Source organism: Numida meleagris, chromosome 2 (assembly GCF_002078875.1).
Source record: "Numida meleagris isolate 19003 breed g44 Domestic line chromosome 2, NumMel1.0, whole genome shotgun sequence".
NCBI classification, from domain to species: domain Eukaryota; kingdom Metazoa; phylum Chordata; class Aves; order Galliformes; family Numididae; genus Numida; species Numida meleagris.
Genome location: NC_034410.1, coordinates 48,883,409 through 48,901,953, shown reverse-complemented (window position 1 = coordinate 48,901,953; position 18,545 = coordinate 48,883,409). Strand labels below are relative to the sequence as shown.

The window sequence follows — 18,545 nt, the reverse complement described above, 5'->3', positions numbered from 1 at the left end:
ACAGCTCCTTTTCCTTCTTGTGTTGGTGGCTCCAGAACTGGACGCAGTACTCCAGGTGGGGTCTCACGAGAGCAGATTAGAGGGGCAGAATCTCCTCCCTCAAGCTGCTGGTCATGTTTCTCTTGATGCAGTCCAGCGTATGGTTGACATGATTTCTTGAGCACCTCTGACTTGCTAATAAATATTATCCAAGCAAATAATGTCTGGGATAGTGGATATCCCTGCTTTGCAGGCAAATAATTGAAACACCAAATGTTTTGCCATAGATGACATAGGAAATTTGTGTCAGAGATGGGCACTGAACCCATGTCTCCCAAGTTGTAGTATGATAACAGGAAGAGCATTCTCTTTCCTCATACTTCTCCCTCACTGAGTTTTTATTGACTGAAAAGGGAACTAAAATTATGCAGTTTTTCGTCTTTTCTCAGACCAAATATACTTAAACAAGCAAATAACCTAAAAGCTGCAGGTTGGAATGATCTATGAAAAATAGGGCAAGAACAGATGATACTCAGAAGCCTTTGTGTAAGTATATTAATTAAAGATTTCAAGCATTGCTTGTTTTGAACTTCCTCGGAACTAGAGTGTAGCAGAGGTGATAGTGTTCTTTCTGACAGCACAAGGGTTTCTGTAATTACACCTTTCTCCATCAGTTCTAGCTGTCAGTGTTGCTGGACCTTTCTGAATAGCTGTTGTTAATACAGAGGATCAGGGATTGTTGTTTATATATAACTTAACCTGTTTTCTTCTTTTGAAAGCTCATAGTATTTTTGCCACTTCTCTTGTGTACAGTACAGCAGGGAAACTTATGGGTGAAAAAGCATAGTAAAAACACTGGAGTTTGTGTTTCAAATATACACAAACTAAGCAAAATAGTGCCAGGAGCTAAGTCCTTCCTACTGTGTTGACTGACCTAGTATTTCATTGAGTACAAAAATAATAAAAGGAAGAGAGTCACATATGGCCTGCTGGAATGGTCTGCATTTCTGGGAGGTGTTAATAGGAATTATTACCTTGCTATTCCTAGAGGAAATGACAGCCCTCATGCTTCCTCTGTTCCTGTTGCTCTAAGCTTTTTGGCTTTATTGCAGGAACTGTTTTAAGGTTTTCTTCCAGAGAAATTCAGGTCACAAAGATGTTTTGACATTCAGAGTTCTGCTTTGGAGATGTTCACCTTCTTTTAGAGGGGTCTTGGGAGTTTATGCAACACAAAATCACAATAAAGTCAACAGTAAAAGCCAGACATAAAAGAGAATGGGTAATTGGAAGAAAATTACAGAATAAGCAAGTGAACATCCTCCCTATCAGAAAGTTTAAACAAAATGGAAATACTAGAAATTTTACAAGTGATTTTAACTAGGGAATTTCACCACTGACATTGATTATACGTAATAGATATTCAAAGTCTGCAGTGGTGGAGTGGATTTTTCAAAGCAAATAAGAAAAACTATTTCCTTCTATATATTTTTATATTTGCTTTCTTGCAGAGGTTTTAAGGCAGGTTAAAAGCGCAGTCCCTCAGCTTGTTGGTAAAATTGTCATAGTCGAGGTGATGGCACAGAAAGCTTCACCCAGAATTCAGTAGGGTTAATGTTAACAGAAATGTAGATTCTCCACTATTCAAGCCATTGATTATCTGTTCTTTCACAGAGGAAAACAGGACTCATTATACTTGCGTGTGTTTTGGTTTTGAACTGAAAGATTAGTAATTTCCTTTGGGGATCCAGCTAATTTGGAGGGCAAGGGAATCACTGCTTTACTTGCCAGCCAAGAAGCTGCTTTCCAGGGCATCCAAAAAGATTTTCACAATGGGAGTTTCTGCCAAATTAGCCAGGGTATTTCCTGAAGCTGGTAATAAATTAGCAAGGAGTCCGGGATTACACTAGTGCTGGCTTTACAGAACTCGATCAGATTGTTGCCTTCCTGTTTATTTAATTTCCAGCTAAGGTAAACGCCATTATGAGGAGCAAGGGACTAACAGCTGGAAACCACATTTTTCTGTTTGCACCTGGAGCCAGCTGCAGTACACACAGATGATTCTCACTCATCATCTGGAAGAAACAAGCTCTACAGGGCTGCTGGTTGGTCAGTTGGTTGTCACCAGAATTAAATAATTGCATGGTACTAACCAGAGCAAGTACCCTGTTCACTTGTGAGTTTTTGGAAGGAGCTAGCTACTGTTGCAAGCATTCCTCCAAAATATTTAGCATTGGTGCAGCCTCACCTTGAAAACTGTGTGCAGTTCTGGCCTCCGCTTAATAGAAAGGATATTAAAGTGCTTTAAAGGGTCCAGAGGAAAGCAACAAAACTGATGATGGAGCTGGTAGGCATGACATATGAGGAGAGGCTGAGGACACTTGGGCTGTCCATCTTGGAGAAGAGGAGGCTAGAGGTGACCTCACTGCTCTCTGCAGCTCCTTGAGGAAAAGCTGGGCTCTGCTCCTGAGCACTGATGTCAGGGCAGGAACAGCACAAAGCTGGACTAGAGGAGGGTCGGACTGGGCATTGGGAAACATTTCAGTGCCAGGAGGGTGGTCAGACACTGGAACAGGCTTCCTAGAGAGTTGCTTGGTGCCCTATACCACTCACTGTTCAAGAGGCATTTGGACAATATCCTCATTAGTGTGCTTTAGCTTTTGGTTAGCCGTGAAGCAGTCAGGCAGTTGGAGTTGATGATTGAAGTTCCCTTCCAACTGAATTATTCTGTGTATGTTCTAAGCATCATGCAGACCAGCAAGCACTGATTTTTGAGATCCTGCTTAGGCAAATCAACACCATGGGTATGAAAAACAGTGTTGTTATCATTTCTGAGGTAAGAATCTTGCTAAAAGTGAGATGTACACATCGAAGGCCATTCTCTTCAAAGACAGTGAAATAAAAGGGAATTCTGAGCAAGAAGGAAGAAGGCAAGAAATATTGCCCTCAGTTTTCTGATGAGAAAGACAGTCCCAGCAAGTAACCTTAGATATCTAAGTATAGTAATTGCTGTTGTAGTAATTGCTAATAAAAGCGTATTTTTAATTACAATGTTTTATTACTCTTGTAATTACTGGAGAGAGATAGGCAGAGGAGCAACTTTGTAGAAACACCTAGCTGTCTCCACTGGCAATATAAAATCTATCTATTCTGCTTGAGTTTCCAAAAGACTTTGCTAATTATCTCCAGAGAGAGAAACATGTTAAACCTTTGTTCTGTGAATCCTGCTTCTGTTCACCTTGAAAGTTCCAGTTATCTCAAGTCCCTTGTTCCTTGTTCAGTGTTCCCATCACTCTTTGTTTAGAAAGCAAAGGAAGGAGTTTTCTTCTGTTGGAAGGACAAACAAATGTAATCTAGTCCTATTATGCTTGACATATTCATTTCACACTTCTCCATTCCTGCTTTGTCATTAGGTGAGACCTGGATTGTGCCTTTTAAAAAACTGGGTATTAGTAAGATTTGAATGATTAAGAACAGCTAGACTGGAAATTAATAAAAAGCACAGAGAAATTGGAAAGAATTCATTTTCCAAATTGTCTTTGAAGTTAATGATTGCCTGAGCACAGGACTACAGCACAGACTGTAGTGTTCAATAAGGATAACTGTTGAAATAAACATAATTTTCTTCATGAGAATGTTAAAAGAAAGAGTAAAATGGAATCAGATCCAGAGTCAGAAGTCTTTCCGCCCTGTGACAGATTACATTTTTAAGGCCAGTTTTGTGTAGCACTCATGTCATTTTTCTTCCTGGCACTTGCACAGTAATATCTGTAAGGAACAGGAAGATGTGAAAAAGAAGAGTTAGTACTTGCTGTCTTGTTCCATGAAAATTCCCAGGCTGCTTGTGGGTTTGCTTTGGTTGTATCTTTAGAATCTTTGCAATTTTAAAACTTTAAATACAACTTCTGCTTATTATCTGTATGTTGCTTTTCTCCAGGATAAGAATAATATGCTTTGACAACTGCACTGCTGATGTTTAAAACCATATGCAAAGGGAGACTGTCAGAGCTCTCTGAAGTGGTAATAGTGTGTGAGTGCTCTTTGAAGTATCTGATGGGGTTGTCAAGCTCACCACTGCATGCTCCACCTACCAAGACAAACTTTTGTATCATTATGTAGAAAATCCCTTTTTTGTTGGCAGCCAGTTTAAAATTGTTCAATTTCTGTCTTTCGAAGTTTCAGGCTCTCAAAACATCTATACACAGTCCCAGCATGAGAAGATATAAATATTTGCTGATAGTACTTCATGTAGCAAAATGTTGTTCTAGCAGTTATGCTGCTGCTGGTTGCCACCATAGATACCAGATTTGTGTAGGAATGTTTCAGACTTACAGCAGAAATTATTTTAGCCCTTTCTATTAGTCATCTCCCCCTGTGGGCACTCGCATGCACATATTTTGGCACTGTATTTAAAAAGCATTACTAGATTGCTGCAGGAAATCATTCATTCCAGAGAGTGTATTGTACAAAACTTAGTGACCTTCTTGCCTCCTTCACTTTAATAGCTTCTTTAAATGACTGTTCCAAAGCATTTTGTGTACGTAGCTGAAGGTTTTTTTTCCTGCCACGTAGAGCATCTCTGTAATAGCGATTGAATCGGGCTTTGCCTTGGGAGCCTTGTCACTTGCAGGAGAAACTGGCACCGACATGGCTGCAAGGAAAGGCAAGAGCATACACTGTGGTCCAACGTGGCACAGTCACCTGTAGGCATGGGAAATGAGACCCCAGAGCAGCTTGGAAAGAGCTCTCATAAGCACCTTCCTAATGTCAGCATGATAAACTGAAGCTCCTTAAGTAAAGAGGAACTTAGTTCTTATTTAAGCTATCATTGTTATACAGGAAAAGGTGCCTGGCCGTAAAACTATTTCCTGAGCTAGGACCATAAAATAAGTCCAAAGTGGAAAAAAAAAATCATGACATTTTCCTTTTCTGGAGCCATCTGATTGCTGTACAAAATCTATGCTTTGGTTAGAGTTCATTGCGTTTGCAGGGTTTGAAAGTAATCTTTTCATGCATTGCTGGATATTGCCTTCAGGATATTGTAAAACAGTGTAGCAGGGAAAGTCTTCTATGATTGACTTAATAGGTTGGATTTTAGATGAAACCAGATCTAAACAAATTTTATGACAATTTCTATTCATTTTATCCAAATCTAGCAATGATAGTACTGTAGTATTTACATAAACAGTGAATTTTTTTGCAGGTGCTAGTTAACGAGAATGTTCACAGAAAGTGCAATTTGAATTTAAAAATACAAATCTGTCTCTCAGGAAAACTATTATAAAAATCAGGGCCATCCAAACCAGGGACAAAAATGCACAGTGATCAATGTATTAGATCAGACCATGGTAACACCTGACATATTTTCTTATGACTTTCTCATTATTACTTTCTAAGCCAAGTAAGTGGAATTTATCAAATTACCTAGTCGCTGAAATTTTGCAACACTCATTACCTGTAAATATAACATGGGAGTCTGGTATTTTGAGTTAAAGAGTTGCTAGCTTGTGAAGTACCCATAGTTGCTATTTTCATGACTGAATATATGTAAAAAGATGACTGATTTGCCTTTTTATACAACTGAATTGAAGGTAAAGAATTTGCCTTTTGGAATAATTGGTTAAATATACTGTTGAGTGATTCATAAAGGAAGCAGGAGGTTTGGTAGATATCACAGTAATCATGAGTTTTGCTAAAGTATGGAAAAAAAAAATACAATAAGTTTTCTTTAAGCTTCCCAGCCAGAGAATTCCCTTGTGAAGGAACTACTGAGTGAGAAGGGATGAGTCAACACAATCTTAATTTCATTTTATTTTTGAAGTAGTATAAGACTTGCATCCTTTCACTATTTCCCCTTGGTAAAGATGTTCCTGCCAAAAAACTGAGAAGGAGGAATTTCAGGAAAGAGCTGATTAATTCTTTTAACATACATGTTTTTCTTACATGCTGAATCATAAACTAGCCTTTTAATTTTATAAATAACATACAAGATTTTTGGTTTAAATGGTAATTTTGGAAACTTAAAATTTGAAAACAATGTTGTTTGTGTGTATAAGATCTTGTAACTGAGAAAGATCAAAGAAAGGTTTACTGTACTGTTTGTGTATCTGAGTAGAAATAAGCATTGTGTAGTGCTTCTCTCCTGACTAGAAGTGTTACTCCAGTCTTGTGTGAGGTACTGGATAACTATCAATAAAACATTCTTTAGAGGAAGGAGAACTCTGAGGATGTCCTGGAAAGAAAGGACATCTGCATAACTTAAAATGCTTCATCTTTAATCTTCAAGGATCTACTACAGATCTGCAAGATTGTTCTCTGAAGCTTCCTCCTTCTCTGCACTGTCTCTGAAGAGACTCTCTGTATCTTTCCAATGCATTCAAACATCTGCTGTGGTGGAATGTCCGTACAAATTACTCAGGCTTTACAGGGAATGTATTTAATTGCTCGCTCTTCAGAGATTTTCATCCTAAGTTTAACACAGTCCATGAGGGAAGTCCAACAAGTATGTAAAGAAAAAACATGCATTTAATAATGTTTTATGCATTGTAGGAAAGGCTATAGAAAGAAATGTAGCTTAAACCTAGCTAAAAGCACGGAACTCCAAGTGATCTGAGAATCTTTTTAAAAAGAGATGTTCCTTGAGATTTGATTCCTCATGTGTTGATTAAGCATTTCACAGTTCACAACAGGGTGAGAGATTGTACATGTCAGTGGATTCTTGGATTTAAGCTGTTGAAGACAGATATCGTAAGGAGCACATGAACATTAGAGGTAAACTGTCCCTTTAGTTTCCATGTAAGGTGGTGTTCATTCTTATGCCTGAACCTTCTGTGCGGAAAGTGCAGAAAATAACGAGTGCTCTGTCCTTCTTCCAACTGTGTTCATCTAGTGGTGATCTATGTCTAGGAAAGAAGCCACTGTCTTGCAAGTTATGTACTTTAAATCAGAAAAATCTTGCTCTTATTACTAAACTGTGTAAGTAGTACTAGGTCTTGAGAATAGCGCTTATATGCATTGCTGCTAAGTATGTGCAAAGTGGTTGCACGGCCAGTGCCTCTCTGGTGATGGCAAGTGTTGCAGCATTATGCTGATTTAAATCATTTACTTAATTAAAATGCACAGTTGAGTATGTCAGAAGAACATCTACAAGTATTGCTGACAGGTTAGTGCAGATTTAGGCCAAACATACATGCAGTGTTCTTGCAGCTGAAGAAGCAGGAACCACTGCTTTGCTGTTTAAATCTTGTAACTCCTCATGGCCATGTGAGTTTGCATTTTGGATTGATCTGTGTAGTACTGTTTTTCCTTACCAGCATTGCCATTTTCAGTCAAAATCTTTTTAGGTGTTGTATGAAATGGGTTAATTAAAAAATAAATAAATTCCTTCCTGTTGTTTCAGTGCCTCTTAAATTTATTTCCAGAATCAACAAAACTGTTCTGAATCAAACATATTTCATTATCTGTGAATATTAAACATTTTTGGCATATGGAGCAAGTGCTCAGATAACATATTTACATAACTTATTTGTCTACTGTTGAAAGTCTGACCTTGTCTGGAATTTCTTGTCAGAGCTCTTATTTTTCCTCAGTATGTGTGACATGTGAGATAATCATGCCTATCAATTCATCTCCATTGCATTTGCCTGCTATGGAGTTAATCAGCACCTTTGAATCACGACACACATATACAGTTCCTCCCTAATATTAGAGTGAATATGCTATGGTTAGCAACTAAATAAACACAAGAGGATCTGTTATTTATTATCCAATTTGCAAACATGAGCCACTGATTAAGCATGCATACATAAATAAAACCGTAAAAAAAAAAAAAAAACCAAAAAAAAACTAGTAAGAGACAAGAAATATGTAAAAACGCTCCAACAGCAATCTCAAGAAGACTACAGCCAAACCATCCTTTGGAGCCCAACATACCCCAAGGCTGATGTGAAAGGCATCTGTTACAGGGAGGAACAATGCTAATAATTTTGCGAAACAACTGACCTCTGTTCAGACTTTGATTGTGTTTCCTGCAGCTGAAATTACTGTTCCAAGTATCTTGTTTCTCACAGTGTTTTCTGTGAGTTTGCCCCTATGTTTTTTCTGTGTTCAAAGGTGGGTTTGTTTGGTCATATCACATGCCCTCATGGCTAGATTCAGCCTTCTCAGTTGTTTTGTGTCAACTTAGTTCTTTTGGTTTCCAGACTATCGCTAATAACTGATGATGATTTATTTCAGGAGGGGAATCAGGCTTATTGGAAAAGACTGAAAATTTTAAGACTTAATTCCGTAGAAAATTCCTTTGCATTAGTGCAAATCTAATGTTGTCTGTGAGGAATGGGCTGAAGACATCTTGTTGCCTGTTTATCTTGTAAAATGCTAAACATTAAATATGAGATTAGTTCTCAGCTTCTTATATGCAGCAACACAGCAGGGAGATTGCACTTAATGCATCGCTGGAAGTGACAACCTCTTTCATTTTTCAGTCTCATTCCTCCAAAAAACTCCTATCATATGCACATACTTAACCCCATACCAGCTGCCAATTTCCAGTTTCCTGTGCTTGGTCCTCAGCTGACCTTTCCAGTCCCATGCTTTGAAAATGTATTTCATTTTCCTCTCCTGGATTGCCATCTTGTGCAGGATATGAGGCTCTGAAAAAAAAAAAGGGAGTCTTATCTTTGATGCACGTCAAACAGGTTGTTCAGATCGAGTCTAGAAAGGTTCATGGCATTCAGTCCAGCAGTGAAGTTTGTTGCAGACAAGTATAGCCTGAAACCTTAAAATGTATGGTAAAATAACCCAACATCCTCATAAACACCCAAAAGACTTAGAATCAAAGAATGTCTTGGGTTGGAAAGGACCTTAAAGGTCATGTAGTTCCAACCCCTCTGCCATGAGAAGGGTTGCCAACCACTAAATCAGGCACTAAATCTAGTGATCAGGTTGCCCAAAGCCCCTTGCTAGACTTGCTAGAAATGCTGTGAGCATAGCTACATATTAGCAGAAAAAGTGTTAGTGTTCCCTGAAGGTGAAGTACTGAGGCTGCAGATGTATTATTTCTACCAGAAACCCCAAACCCTCTAAGCCCACAGCTGATGTGGTTTAGAAATGCAGATGGTGTTGCACTGATTTTGGGTTACCTTCTGTCTTCCTTGGGGACAACGTGATGATTATCCTCCTTGCACTGGTGCCATCTTGCTGGAGTGCCAAGCCCAGCCCAGCCCAAGTATTCTCATAAACCCATGTACAGAAAATCAGAGAGGATGATACCTGTGGTACATAACAAATCCAACATATTATTCCCATCCAGCTCTATGAAATATCCTGTGCCTTTTTGGAGATCTAATGCATGTGGAATATACCTGGTATGCTTTACATACAATTTTCACTCTGAAGTATCCTCCCACTTCCTTCTTTTAAGGGTGGTGTAAGCTGATATAGTTAAAAATCATTATTATGTTATGGGTTTTCTTCTGCTCTGCAAGACCTCTTAAGTATTCGGCATCCACAGAAGTCCTATGGGAATTTCTTCCTTTTTTGCAGATAAAGCATTCCTAAAACATGAAGTAATGCACATGCTTTCTCAGTGGTTATGTCTTGTCTCTGAGAAGCAAAATGTTGGCAGAGTAACCCATCGTGTAGGCTGTTATATTTAAATATTGTCTCTCAGTCATGTTAATGAGCCTTTTAATGGGACAGCAACTTCCAGTAATTAATAAAGCTGGAGAGTGACCTGTCTCTGAATGTGTGGCTGTTGATGGGTAGGGAAGGTGGCATAAGGGATGATCTGCTTTCTATATGATTATGGATTAGGAATAATACTAGCCACTGCAGACATGGTGAATTTTAGAGACCTATTATGCAAGGCACCATTTATAGAGTTCAGGCTTTTATCTCTCCATGTTTGTGCATGTTACATTGAATAGAACAGTGGAATACATATATATGTATGTTTGTCAACAAATAAGTCATTTTCAGTTCCTTAAATGTTGGGTATATAGATAAAACTCTTCTTAAAAATCACCACTGCTGAAATTGACCTGATTAGGTGTTGAAGAGTGTTGAAGGACTCAGAATAAGCTCTCCCTCTTGAAAATTGCAGATGGGTTTCTGGCATCTACAGCTGTTCCGGAATGCAAGTGAGATCTGAATGAAGTCTGTGCATTTTATCACTCTGCTGTTCTGTCAGGCTTCCCTTTACCGTGGAACTGAGCAGTTTGACAAAAGTGCCTTTTGGCTTGAAATAAAACTAGAAAAAGGTAATACATAAGATGCACTGATGTTAGGGTGTTTTGCAGCATATGACAAGTTAAGAACGAGAATAAGAATGGCCTTACATAAGAGGAATCTGTTAAAAAAAAAAAAAAAAACAGCTGTCAGAAAAATCTTGTAGGGGAAAATTTTACTTTTGTTCTTGATGTTGGAGATGTGACTGTACTGCCAGTATACCAGGCTGCAAATGGTTTTATAGAGGATTTAAAACAGATTAATGCTTTCTGGAAAACAGAATGAAACGGCCTCCAGCAGAGACCGTTCTGACACAGCTCCTTGGAAGTCCCTCCTTGGGAAGCAGCAGGGGAATCCTGCTGGGTACCCCACTCAGGGCAAGGGTTATATTTCCCAAGCTGCAGTCTCAGGGCAGGATTTAGGACAGCCTCCATTCTGTCCCTGTTTATTGCTGTTTGTTTGTGTTAGGAGTTGAATGTTGATTTTTCTCTGTGACTGCTGTACAGTCCTTGCACTGAGTGCGAATGGAACATGCATCTCTTTCCACATCCCCTGCACTGCTTCAGCTTCCTCCTTACTCCCACTTCTGCTATTTCTGTGACATATTATATCCCAGGGAAGATCATTGTGGTAGTCCTTTTCTGCTTTTGGGCTGCTAAGACTAAATGAAAATTTCCAAAAAGCCCTAGTACATCACGTACCTAGCAACTCCAAGACTTTGTCAGAGGCTAGATGTGTACTCTAAGACTTGCACAGTTCTTGCTTCTGTAAATGATAAGCATTTGCTCATGCAAAGCCTATGGAAGAAAATTTCTGAATTTTTTTTTAATGTGTATTAGATTATGAAACTGGTGACAAGTATTAAAACCAGTGTCTGGAGTAGTATCTTGTTTGGACAAGGAGAAGCTCAAACATGAGCATTCAGATTTGTATTTTAGAGATGCAGTTCAGTCTCAGCATAATGGGAGCAGGAGCTCTGTGCAAAGCTTCTGTCTAATAGTCTGGTTTCCTGGAGCTGAATCTTTCACTGGTGACAGAGTTTAATGAAAAGTTACCATACTTACTTTTGTCTGACTGCTTGACTCCACCTTCTCTTCATTCAGATGAAAACAGAGGAAAATAAGACCTGATGTGAAATGTGACTGAGCCATCATTAAAAAAAAAAAAAAAAAAAAAACAATTAAAAAAAAAAGTAGCCTTTCCTTTGAAAAGGCTAGATTTCACCCTAACTCAGCATGATCCATTCATTTCAAAGAGTTTTGTTATTTTCCTTGTTCAGTGGCCCTGGTATTTCTAAGAGTGCTTAAAGAAACAGAGAGTTTCTCAGCTGCATTGCATCGTTTCCTGCCCACTAGCTGTCAACATATGCTGACAGATTGCAGATATACAGATTGCACCTGAATACAGAATTGCTGCCTAGTGGAATTCAACTAAATTCTGCCAATCAAATAGTGTCTACCTATCTCTCTGGAGGTGACGCCTATCTTTGGCTACTAAAACAGGCTGTTTGTGAGCCACTGCTCTGTCCCAGAGCAGCACAGGTGACAGGAGATGTTTGGTCCTGCATGTGACCCTCCTAACATGGTCCGAGATGCTGAATTTAATAGCTGCCTTGTTCAGGATTGCTGCATAGTTAGCAGAGAGGGAAGAATACTTCCATTTTCAGATTTAGTCCTCTGGAGGAGGCTTCCTCTGTGTCAACTAAAGTGTTTTAAAAAGAATGAGGTTGTCCAAGCTTCAGTTTTAGAAAATATAATCATTTATGGAAGAAAGGACTAGATTTATGTTGCTTCATGCCAGAGCATGCTTTCTACTTTAGTTTGTTCTTACATTTTGTTTATACAGGATGTAAAGCAGGACTATTTAGAGACTGGGATAGTGTACAAGCTCATACTGTTCTCTGTATATCTCTTATGTGAATCTAGTGACATCTGTCCAAATCTCTGGTAATTCCAACTTTCAGGAAGAAGGAGCGGGTACTGAGTAGATCTGGACTCTTTGCTGTTCTTGATTTAACATAAACTTTCTGGTTGATCTGGATCCAATCCCCATGCTCAAAGAAAATAAAAGTCAGTGTGCTTTGTGCATCTCTTATGTACAATAAATAAAGAAATTTCATTCCAGATGATTTGGACAAGTGGAGAACATCATAGTTTTAATTTTCAGTTGATCCCAAGAAATTATAAACATTGGATAGCTACTTGTGTATGTATCTAATGAGAACGTAAGAACAGATTATTTAAAGACAGGTTTGAATACATAGTTCAAAGAACAGATTATGAAGTGGTTTTGGGCCAGAGGAGCAGAAAAGCTCAATCCTACCAAGAGACTTGGCCATCACTTGTCTAGTAGACAGTGTTTAAAATGTAGATAAAGCTTTGTTTATCTTTTGACAACACTTTGGCTAACTTGGCTAAAAAGCGCCTATGCAGAATGTGACTCAGAGCATGAAGCAACTTAATATCTATAAGAACTTCTTTTTTTTTCTTTTTAAAGCATTTATGGTTCAAGTAAGATAAAAGTTTTCTTCCTCAGAGTGGAGGATGGGGGGAAGTTAGCAACAGGGTATGCAGGAATATCATCACTTAGTGACTTGCAGAAAAGTCTCATACAACTTTTAAGGATGGAGGCAGGGGGAATTTGCTGATATTTTATTGTTACATGTTGTATTAGGTTCCAATAGATTTTCTCCAGTGAATATTCCTAACTAGCAGAAAGTAAGAATGTTTTTCTCATGCAAGGTTATCTTGATTGAAGATCATCTTTATCAAATATTATTGCACTGCACTTGCTTCATCTCTTTTTCTGGATAAGCGAATAAGTTAAGGATATATTTTCATTGTTTTTGTACAATTTATGCTGAAGGTAACAGAGCAGTTTTGGTGGCCAAGACTGTGTGTTTACACAAGGATTTCCTTTAGCTCATTTGTTCAGATAAAAACTGTGAAACAGTCAAGGTGGCCAAAGCACCAAGTAATACAAGAAATGTAACACGCAGAGTAACACAATTGACTTAAAATGGTATGTGGCTTATTTCTCTCTTTTGCCTCTTAATAGGAGTCCAGACATCCAACTCAGATATAGGCACCTTCTTTGGACAGGTTAATTCCACCTTCTTGTGGCATTTATTTTAATTCAGAATAATAAGTGAGTATATTTGTGCTTGCAGGTTGGTCAAGACAAAGGCAACTGCTCTTTTCACCGAAACCGCAACCCGTGTGTTGTTCCTCAAGAGAATGAAAATATTTTTCACACGATATTTGCTTTCTTCACAAAGTCTGGCAGAAAAGTATTGGTAAGAAAGTCCACCTAAAATAAACAGACATATTGTGCATATTACAAAAAGTTTTGCATGGATCCGCATGAGGAACTCAAGCAGAGAGCTGACCATCAAGCAGCTATTTGGTGTATGTAGACTAATACTGATATGGGGATACCTAGTAAAGCTGTGGGGCTATCTAGTGATTTCAGTATTCTGATTTCTAAATGGCTAGAATGAAGGGAGCTACCTGAAGTTGCAGCGTGCACTTGGTAACCAGAGTCCTTGCTCACATGTTTTGCTGAAGGTAGGTGGAACAGTAAGGCCTTGGGCCAGCAGAGCCCACCCTGAATTTCAGATGCTGAATTTCACTTATCTTGCTTTAATGCAGGTCTTACTACCTTGTTGTCTTCTGGTCTTGAAAACTGCTGCTATTTCATCACAGGAGAACTGGATTTTAGCAGCTTACTGTGCCTCTTCTTCAGCTGGAGTGTTTACAGTTACACAGTTTTCAGTGAATTATCTCCTCCCTTGCCTAACAGCTTTTCCCATATTTTCTGTAGGACTGTGAAAGACCAGGCAGATCCTGCTTAATTATACGCTGCAGCTTAAGTTCACTAGCAAAAGCAGAATCCAGTGAAATAAGTATTTACACGCTGCTGAACACTGAGATACTGAAGAAGGTAGGTGCTGCCTTTGTCGTCTGTCTTGAATATATGCGTTTTATATGCGTCAGTAGACACAAAACTTGCATTATTCCCTCTGTTTACTAGTTTGTTAAAAAAAAAATCACGGTGTCAAAGAAAACAGATCTATTTATCAACAGTGTGTATGGAGGTGTTAATCCTAGTTCTTATCCATTACCCATTAAGACAGAAATAAATTAAGTTTAGAAATTTATACATTGAGAAACAACAAATGAAGCCCCTTAATTGTATGCACAGTGTTAAGGCAAGAGAATTCTGAAAGTGGAATTGATTTCTGAAAGTTCTCATCCTGAAAACTGAGAAGTAGAGTAAGTGCATGTAAACTGTGACAAACTATCATTCCTTCCATGTAAACAGAGACGTGCCAGTTTTTTGAAATTTTTTACTTCAAATGATTATTATTCAAAGAAGATGCATTGCAACCATATTAATGCTGAGCCTGACATTTGTGACAGGAAACAAATGGTTGCAGTCTGACTCTTGTCTTCTCTGAAGCCACTGAATGAAATAGCAAATGTTTAAAATTTCTAAAATTTTTCCTAGTTCCCTATACTTAAAAAAATGATGACTGTGCAGTTATGGCAAGATGCTGTAAGGTTATAAGTGTGTAAGATAATCAGAGGAGAAAACTGATAATACAAGCCTACTAAAATAAACCTGTATTTGAGAAGTGCTAGATTAAAAATATTGGAGAGAGCCCTTATTAGAGATCAGTTCCTAAAGTAATATGTAGCTCTGAGCCTTTCCAGCCGAAACCAACTATATCTGCTAATGTATGTCCATATTTGAAAACAGAAGATATAAGGAAGGCCAGAAGTTTCAGGTGTTTGTTACTTGCATATAGGAAAGCTGAAATATGTTTGCACATAACTGAGTGTACTTAAAATGTGCTTCTGGAGTATTCTTCTCTCCTTGGAATAGCCAGGATTCATCCCACCTCTAAAAGACATGCAGACCTTACCCTAGTCTTTGAGTCAGTATCACTAATACTTGCCATTTGCTATCACTTACCCTCCCCAGAGCAAATGGCATAAGAATGACTAACATGAATTAAAATTGCTTTTTGGAATGTACCTGTTAAAATGCAATTAGTAAAATAGAGGAGAAATCATATACTAGTCAGGGAAGATGTACAACGAATATTTAAGAAATTTGCAGTACACGGATTGAATTAATTATGCAGTCTTCTTTGTGGCTTATACTTGAGTCTGTCTCAGCTTTCATGTGTTTTTTTTCTGTTCATTTGAAAAACAAAAGGATTTTTTCTTTGATGGTTAATATTGAGATTGTCTGCAGTGATTGGCAAGGTTCTCTTTTGCTTTTGTGGTAAATGTGGTAAACCGAGAAAAAAAAAAGCACAAAACAAACAGCCAAATACAAATTGTGTTTAAAGTTCATATGTGAACGTTGTGTTAGAAGTCCAACATACCTGATTTTATTTTAATGTGAGGGAATGTGCTTGCTTTTATCTATCTATGTTATGAGTGTATATTTTTTCAAAGCAGGCTTTAAACCAGGATAGTACTTAGCTCTCAACCTAACCTACACTAAGCATTATCTAGAGGTATTTATCACACTGCCAAATGTTTCAAATTTTTGATGTTTTGTTTTGAGGTCTTTTGATGTTTTGTTTGTTTTCCAACCCACAAATCCAGTTCTTTATGTTTTCACTTTTCAGGACAGTTCATCAGTAATCCAGTTTGTCACAAGGGCGAGGGTGCAGGTGGACCCTGACCTCCGGGTTGTAGAGGTGCCCAACGGGAGTCCAGAAGAAAAGACAGTAAGTAAATGAACCTGAAAAGAAATGTTTCCTGTTCCCGATGGGCTAGAGTTGATTAAGAGAGTGATGCAAACTGGAATTTGTGGCTGGACTTGGGCTTGGCTAGCCAAGAGTGGTGAGAGTGCCCGGACTGTCTGGCTAGACTAGCAGTGCAGTTAATCTTGCTTCTGTGGTTTTGCTCACTATGATAACCATGCTCTTTTGAATGGTCTTATGTGGTGCAGGAGAATCTGTGTTGTATTAGCTGAAGTTGTAATAGGCTTTGAGAAATTCATGTCAAAATTAGGTCTAGCTTCCTACTCCAAGGTTGATATCTGCTTAATCTAATTCATTTTCCTTGAAAAACTAACAGTCTTGAAACTCCAGCAAAGTCTTTTCAGATGTGCCTATACAAAATATATAGAAGCATGAATGATGTTTTGGGAGTTAAAATGGGAAAATTTACAGAGACTGATTTAACTATTTATTTATACTGAGCTGGGGAAATTCATGTGCAACCTGAAACTGCATTTTCTGTTGATCTTCATGAAGCTGGATGGAAAATTGAAGGGGAAATATTCAGGTTCATGGTGAATTCACTGTATAGTTTTAGCTGTAAGTTCTGTAGGACCAAAACTACAGGGCCAAAACTAGGTCCATGGTTACAGTTGCTGAAAAAGGAAGGTGAGGAGTTTGGTTCCCAGCTACCAAGTTGCCTAATGCTTATGCAAGAAAATTGGACAGGATGCCATACCCAAATTCAGCTTTCTCTTTGCCTAGTGAAATTTTGAAGTGTCATTTCCTATTTCTATCTCACATGAGAATCAATCTCTATTTCTCCTCTTGCTGTGTATTCTTGGAACATGATCTAGATCCTTCTTCTCAGTTATGCTCTTACCCTCAGTGACTGTCATACCTCCAATCCATGCAACCATTCTCTTATTGGCTCCATTTCAGTGAGTGCTGTTGAGGTTTTAGTGTAAGAGTATTGAGTTCAAAGCACTTTGGGAAGAGATAGACATCACACATTAAAGCACTCTTCTAGGAGATACTGGATTTAAAACACCAAAGGCAAAGAAACACTTGAACTTGCATCTACTACCTTCAGTTGGAGAGCAGAGATCTGCTATAATGTCCACTTTCTCCATCATCATTTAATTTTATTAGAACTGTCAAGAAAAAAAGTCATTTACGTGACAGGACTCATTTTCCCTTTCTGTTTTGTTTTCTGTGTCACTTTTCTGGACCATTCTAAAGAACATAAGAAAGAACAGACTTTGCAGCTGAACTGAAAAATATGGCCAGTCTTCCCTAGAAATGTGCCTTACAAATGACCCACAGCCCTGACTGCTAATACATTGCAGATATCTCTAATTCTGCAGCTAGCAGAGTTAATCTTGAAAATTTATGGCAAAAATTCATTAGTATCTGAAGTAACACCTGACTGTGATACATATGCACCAACTGAAATAGGAGAAACCAGGATCTCTCTGCCAGGTATTTTGACCCATAAATGATTTCAGAACATCAGAAAGATAGGCACAGTGTCAAATATGTAGGATTATTATTTAACACTCAAAATTTAGAAATGATTATATCCAGGAATGCAAGCTCCACTGTATTTCACTGTTATATAATGATTGAAGGAAAAAAAAAGAAAAAAAATCCAAAACCAACAACACTACAAAGCAACACTGTCCTTTTCATGTTCCTGGAAAACCCTTCATCAAGCCTTGAGTTGCAATGATTGTGAAGTACACTGTGTGCACTGGGAAGCTATGCTAATCTTCAGACAAGAGCTTCCTCCTAGTTCCTGGGAAGCCCAAGCTGCAAAGGAGCATGCTTTACATGTTGTAGCTATGTGACATCAGTTTATAATTTCAAGCCTTTTCTAATGTGACTACTATTTGCTTTCTCCTTTATGCTGTTTCCATATGTCTGTTGGCTTCTCTGTTGCTATATGTTTTGCATAGGGTCATGTTAAGGGAAAAAAAATTAGACATGTGGTTTGGCTCAAGGTATTCATTTTTTCCCTGCTCTCTTTTCTTGTGGAATGCAGAAGGGAACACTACTTGTTACAAGTCACAACTATCCTGCTGGAAGTAGAGACAGGAGATATAAAATATCTTTGTTCATACTCCTCCCTTCCATTTTAAAATCCCAGTATGTTTTCTTTTCATTGACCACAGACTGCTGTACCATATCCATTTGTGGAGTAGCTCCTGCACAGTTCAGTATGGACTACCTTTGAGTCTATTTATTGAAGTGTTCGCTAACAGTGAAACACACTTACACACTTTATCATGGTAAATCTGAAAAGGTCTTTTTGCAGTCTACAGCTAAATATGGACTTATTAAACCCTTATAAACTGTTCTTTAAAACCGACTGCCCTTACTTCACTGAGCACTTTTACAACTGAGTGTGTAATATCAGAGTACAAAATATCTGTAAAGAAGGCAAAAGGGAAAGAGTGACTAATGTTTGCAATGCCAGTTTAAGAAGTGCCAGCGATGGTAGGACCACACATATACATACTAGTTTTGTCATACAATCCAGAAAACTATTTGAAAGGGAAATGCAAAAGCTTTGTAAACATGAGGGTCGCTCCAAAAGTAA

The 18,545-nt window shown here is 38.2% G+C and overlaps 1 protein-coding gene across 1 annotated transcript in view; it reads left to right on the top strand.

Annotated features, from left to right (window-relative positions):
• ITGA9 (integrin subunit alpha 9) overlaps positions 1 to 18,545 on the top strand; it is a 218,121-nt gene that overhangs the window by 173,421 nt on the left and 26,155 nt on the right. Inside the window, exons 24-26 of the mRNA XM_021386283.1 lie at positions 13,373 to 13,498; positions 14,026 to 14,145; positions 15,848 to 15,949. Coding sequence (XP_021241958.1) covers positions 13,373 to 13,498; positions 14,026 to 14,145; positions 15,848 to 15,949 — 348 coding nt within the window. The remainder of the gene's footprint in view (positions 1 to 13,372; positions 13,499 to 14,025; positions 14,146 to 15,847; positions 15,950 to 18,545) is intronic.